The following is a 6,019-nucleotide window of genomic DNA, read 5'->3' on the forward strand; positions in this document are numbered from 1 at the left end:
TTAACTCTCCTTTATTTACACCTCGATTTATGAGATTCTCCAATTAAAAGACATTTCTAAAATTCTATTAAAATTCTTCAATCTCAAAAACAGTGAGAGTTGCAGACTTTTTTCACCAAGGTCATACTATCTCCACAAAATACACAAGCTGGGTGAATTTCTGTGATGTTAAGCCATTGAAGAATTTTTAGAAGTTTTATAACACTTTTTACTCTTTTTATGCCTAATCCAGTCAAAAATGACAGACTCCAGGGACCACCCAGCAAAATCCCTCTGTGGGAGTCAGATACTGATTCTAATCCCTATCTCAGACATGGACTCTGTCATTCAAAACATTTAAGAATGTTATAGGAACAATTTGTAAATGAACATAAAAGGCAATCCATAGGGTTTTTTAATCAATACTATAAAAATTATGTTCATGTCATGTAAATTGCCTTAAAACATATTATACATATAAAATACTATGTTAAAATTAAATATGTCAGCTCTAAAGGTGAAAAAGTAGGTAACTAAAAGTTCACAAATAATCTTTTTTCAGATTTTGTGTGTTTTCTCCTCAGCCAAAAGCCTCAAGATTCACTTGCAGCAGCCTACCTCTTCATTTATGTTGGATTGCTCTTTAAACATTAGAATATCTTGTAATAATAAGTTAAAGATTTCTCCTGACACAAGTCATTGTTGATTTCACTGTTATAGGGAAAAGGCTCTAGGGCGGCAGATAAGGCTGTTGCCATGGTGATGAAGGAGATACCGAGGGAGGAGTCTGCTGAAGAAAAGCCCCTCCTTACTATGACATCACAGGTGGGCAGACCCATAGGGTTCCTGTAGGAAGCTGACATATGTTAATCTATCAGACATTGTGATTTTTAACTAGCAAAAAGAAAAAAAAACATTAACTTGAACCAATTTTTAAAAACACAGTTTCAATGAACAATTATACAATATAAAATGAAAACCAAAATTACTAAAAAAGGAAAATTCCATCATTTAGTTATTTGTGGATATTAATTTTCATTACTCAACTTTAGTTTTAAAAAAATGTATGTGCAAGTAAACCATGTTGCTTCTTTATAGAGGAATCTTGTTAACAACTTTGAGAAAGAAATAACAATTAAGCTAATGGTACATTTGAACAACAACCAAAAAAAAAATCAAATTCCTGTGAATAAATACAAGTTCTATTGTATACATATGTCAGTTTACCGGTAGAATATCTAAATTTTCTTAAATGTTAAATATATTTATGTTGTGACTCTGCATACTACATATATGTCTATACATATTTATGTGGATACCTAATTTACAGGAATGAGCCAGAAGTCCCTGAGTCCCCATGCAGAAAATGGCATTTGTGACCCTTCTTATACTTAGTGACCTTCACAACAAAAATATCATCTCTATTATAAGCGCATGAGAGCCATTTTCAGCATTTATTATTACAAGTATAGAAAAAAGTTTGCATTTGTATGCAAAGACACGCTGAGACTGTGAATCCTGTATGTCCTCAGGGACTTATGAAACACCCTGTAAAATCCACATAAATATGTATAATATACTCATCACCACTCTGTGGAACTATCAGTTTTAAATTCTTAAAGGAAAAATATTTTTACTTGCATTTCTCTTATAATTTAGATTAGATTGTTATCTTAAACATTTCTTTTTTCTGTAATGCAATAGTAAATGCAGTGATTCAGTTCCAATTATATGAACATGTCTAGAATTAGAAACATGTCCATTTACAGTCCTCATGAAAGGCATTTATATCAAAAGCTAAATTATGGCAATTTATTTTTAGAATATCATCAGATCACATCCCCAGCTGCTGCCAACATGCGTGGTTTTAGTTTATTCTAAACACTATGTTGTAAGTAATGAAAATCATAACAACATACAACAATCAAAATTGAATAATAAAAAAGTTATTAAAGATTCTTAGGTCTTTGACATAAATTTTATATTGCGAGCTTTTACCCATAAAGAAGAGATGCTTCTTCCCAATCACACATAGCAGTAGTTACAAAGAAATATGCTTTATATTTACCAAGGTCTCCTTTACTTAATTTACATAGTAGAACACATACAGTTTTATATTGATCTCCTACCCTTTGTACGATCCGATGTCCAAAATATGCAGCTCAGAGTTCCTCAGGTAAATGCTGAGTGAGCTGAGAACTAGTTGGGAGTTCTTGGCTAATGACAGAGCCATATTCATCAGTAGAAGACCTATCCCAATTTGCCACTGGCATATTGTACTACAACATCATTTCAGATTATCACAAGTTAGGACAGGCTCCAGGACATAAAATTCTTTCCTCCAACCCATGCATTGCTATGTGCTTTCCAGTAATCCCTTTCGAGGTCCAAAATTACCATTATAACCTACACTTGAATTTAAAATTTAACACAAAATACGTTTTTTATTTTTTTTAATTTAGAAAAGGAATTGTGACTACTACCATTTTTTTCATATTCAGAACATTTGTGTGTAGCAAGTTCCTTCTTTAATCCCTGTCTAATGTTGCCTTAACTGTTTTTGAGGTACTAGTTACAGTTTTACTGCATGAAGATTATGTAATGCTTTCTTTGATGCATCATATTCTTATTGCATACTGGCTAGCTTATGAATCAGCAGACAGTTCTGATTCATAAAATGTAATGCACCTGTTGTGTTGATGATTTTATGGAATTAATTCAGTGACAGCTGTGATACAATTATTTCTCAGTCAAATGCAGCTTTATTAGTTGACATACTTTTTCCACTATACACAAGTGGCTTCTTCCCTGCTATGCACCAGTGGCGTGCACAAGCCAAAAAGCAGCAGAATGATCTGAAAAAGTGAGTACTTCTCATAGCAACCATAGCATCCAATCCATGTACCATACCACATTCTTACTTGTTATCCTGTGTGAATGTATTAGTGTCTTGAAATATGTCTGTCCAAACATCTCCTATAAAGCCCCTTATGACACAGTGCCACATACTACTGACTACATTGACTCATCTTCATCACTGGTATGTCGATGCCAGCTGCCCATCCATAGATTCCAGATATGTCTGAAGCTAATTGCTGCTCTCTCAATAATGTCCTTAGGACGATCATAATTGATAAAGTACAAAATAAGTTCTTGAAACACTGAGTCCTAACTTGTTTACTAACTGTTCAGTCAGCAGGTTGTAAGTGTAGAATGGTTTATATTGAAGCGTTTTTTGTATTATTGTATTATTGATTATTACAGTTACTTTTAGAGGGATTTAGCCAAACATACTGCAGTAAAGTCATTTATAGTACACTGAACAAATTGAACTAAAACAGAAGAGTTAGCCAGGTGACCTGAATTCAGAAATTGCTGGGCCCCCTGAGAATTTCTTTGTGTTTACTTTCATTATTAATTCTGTATTAGCAAACAATATATCAAACACTTCATAGAAGCTCAGATTCATGCTGTCCTAGACTAACACTTGAAGCAAAGCAGTATGTAAACAAGTGTGCATTGATGAAAGGTTTGAAGGAAAAATAGTACGTCCTCAAGTCTTTGAGGGAAAAAGTTTCTCTAGACCTGTGCTGTCCAATACAGTAGCCACTAGCCATGCGTGGTTATTGAGTGCTTTGAGACTACCCATAATTGAGATGTGCTAAAAGTATAAAATACATGCCAGATTTTAAAGATTCTGTCCAAAGAAAAGTAATATAAACTGTCACATTAATAATGTTTATATTGATTACTTGTTGAAATTGGATACATTGGGTTAAACAAAATGTATTATTAACATTATTTTCTGTTTACTTTCAGTGTTTTAAAAGCAGCTACCAAAAAACATTTAATTAACAAGTTCTCATTGTATTTCTATTGCACAGCACTCCTCTAGACTTTAATAGTATAAATTAATCCAATTTGAGGATAGAAGGAACAACTAGTTGCCAAAAGATTGCTTATTTCATAAAAAAAAATTATTATTCTTTATGAGAATGAAATTATGTTAGCAAATATTTTTTCTCATAAGGAGCCATCAGAAATTTCCATTTAAACACATCCTGTAGCACTTTTTTTTAGCAAGATATCTATAGAGTACAATATCTGAACAGTGTGTTTCAGATCTCTTCTTACCAAGGGAATTTTTTTCTTTCTTTCTTTCTTTCTTTCTTTTCTTTTTAGCAAACTCAGACTTTGTTTTTCTATCAGTCCCCACCCCTTATACCTAGATACTTATATTATTTTTGTGTCTGATAATCATAAAAAGAATAATTTCCTTGAATGGAAAACATTCTCAAGGCTGCTAAATATAGCCTTGTTGCCTTGTTTGGGTTTCTATGACCAACTTGAAACAATTGCTTTATGTGCTCCTGCTGCCTCAGTGTTAATACGACCCAAGCTGTGAACAGTAACATCTATTCATTTCTCCCATGAACAGATTCTCATTTTTGAAGTCTAACTATCCTGTCAGGAAAATAGTTATAGTCAGTTGGTTGACATTTAGATCAAGTCAAAGAATTGAAAGTTATCACATGGTTATCCTTTACTGGGGTGGGGGGCGGGGGGGACGGGACAGAGCAGAATTAGTTATTATTACTATTACTAGCTCACAAAAAATTACTTCCATCAGGTGTCAGAGTCACAATGACAAAACTCTCAAAGTCTGAATATTTAAAGGATGACTCCTAATGATTTAGTTAGTTGTCTTGTCTTCTCAGTGGATTGAGTCAGTTAACTTAGTTTTGACATGGTCACTATTTTGATGGTCATCGCACAGATTTCTAAACTCGCCAAGGACTAGTAAAGCCATAAACAAGTAGTTTAATTACAAAATTTTGATCAAGAAAACCTGCTTTAAAAATAACATGTTTCGCATCAACAATGTCACAAATAATAAAGGAATTTTCAAAATGCATAAAGATATACCTACTAAAACCATTTATATTTTTATATAGAAACAAAACAATCTTAAATTGTAAAACTTTATTTAGATGAGGTAAGACACGTGGTATATTATTACAAACTTTTTAAATTACTTTTTAAATTAAATTCAAATATGAGATACTTGTCAACTGTTTTTTACTTACTAGCTTTAATGTTTGAACTTTTAAAATTAAGTACTAAAGAGTTTAAAAAATAAAAACAGAATATTTTACTTCAGATTAAAACAACAGTTTGAGATCAACAATCTGAAGTGTAAAAATTACGGAATAATGGATTATTATCCTTTAAAGATCTTGTTTTATCATGTAAAATGTATTTTGGTTTGGTGTTAATTCTTAGTGATATGTTATTACAAACCATTTAGCTCTGTGTTTTTATTGAACCGCCTAAGCAATATATTGTTTAAAGATAAATAAACTTAGGTTTAAGTTACAAAGCAAACAATATAAACATATACTGGAGCTTAAGTAACAGGCAGTAGTTAAAAGCAAAATATTCTACTTTCATCTTGCTTAAATATTCCCCTGTACCTTCGATTACATAATAACTTATTTTTTAACACTGCAATTAAAGAAATTCAAGTTGAACTAAGGCAAATGCATTTTTAGATAAAGTTTTCAAACAGACAGTTTATTAAAGCTGATATTATTGTCTGCATCCCGTGCAATACTAAACACAGTATGGATATAAAATAAGAACCAATTTGATCCTGTGGTACTTAATAGTAGCCACATCAACTGACCAGTCTAAGTCATAAGTAAATTGAAGGCATTTGACTGAATATTTCATTCACAACCTATGATTACAAGGAAACTATAAATGTTCAATAGTCTTTTTGAATCCTGGGTGACAAAGAAACCCCTACATGCAAGTGCTCAGCTGTCTTCTTACTTCTGCTATTTCCTTTTGTTTCCATGCCCATTGACCATGTAAGGTTCTCCCTCAAAATCTTCAAATTTGAGTCTCTGATTTAAAATCCCTGAGTGAGAGGCACCTTGGTAGCTCAGTTGGTTTAAGGGTCCGACTCTTGATTTAGGCTCAGATTATGATCTCACAGCTATGAGATCAAGCCCTGCGTCTGGCTTCCTGGCTGGAG

General features: G+C 32.6%; 1 protein-coding gene across 5 annotated transcripts in view; it reads left to right on the forward strand.

Annotated features, from left to right (window-relative positions):
- Nucleotides 1–6,019, forward strand: part of PEX5L (peroxisomal biogenesis factor 5 like) — a 228,478-nt gene that overhangs the window by 126,278 nt on the left and 96,181 nt on the right. For 3 of the 5 annotated variants that reach the window (XM_077770567.1, XM_077770569.1, XM_077770565.1), the window contains one exon: nucleotides 700–804. The exons of the other annotated variants lie outside the window; for them this stretch is intronic. In XM_077770567.1, coding sequence (XP_077626693.1) covers nucleotides 700–804 — 105 coding nt within the window. The remainder of the gene's footprint in view (nucleotides 1–699; nucleotides 805–6,019) is intronic. 5 annotated transcript variants of the gene reach the window in all.

This window comes from Crocuta crocuta, unplaced genomic scaffold, assembly GCF_008692635.1.
Source record: "Crocuta crocuta isolate KB4526 unplaced genomic scaffold, BGI_CrCroc_1.0 scaffold256, whole genome shotgun sequence".
NCBI classification, from domain to species: Eukaryota; Metazoa; Chordata; class Mammalia; order Carnivora; family Hyaenidae; genus Crocuta; species Crocuta crocuta.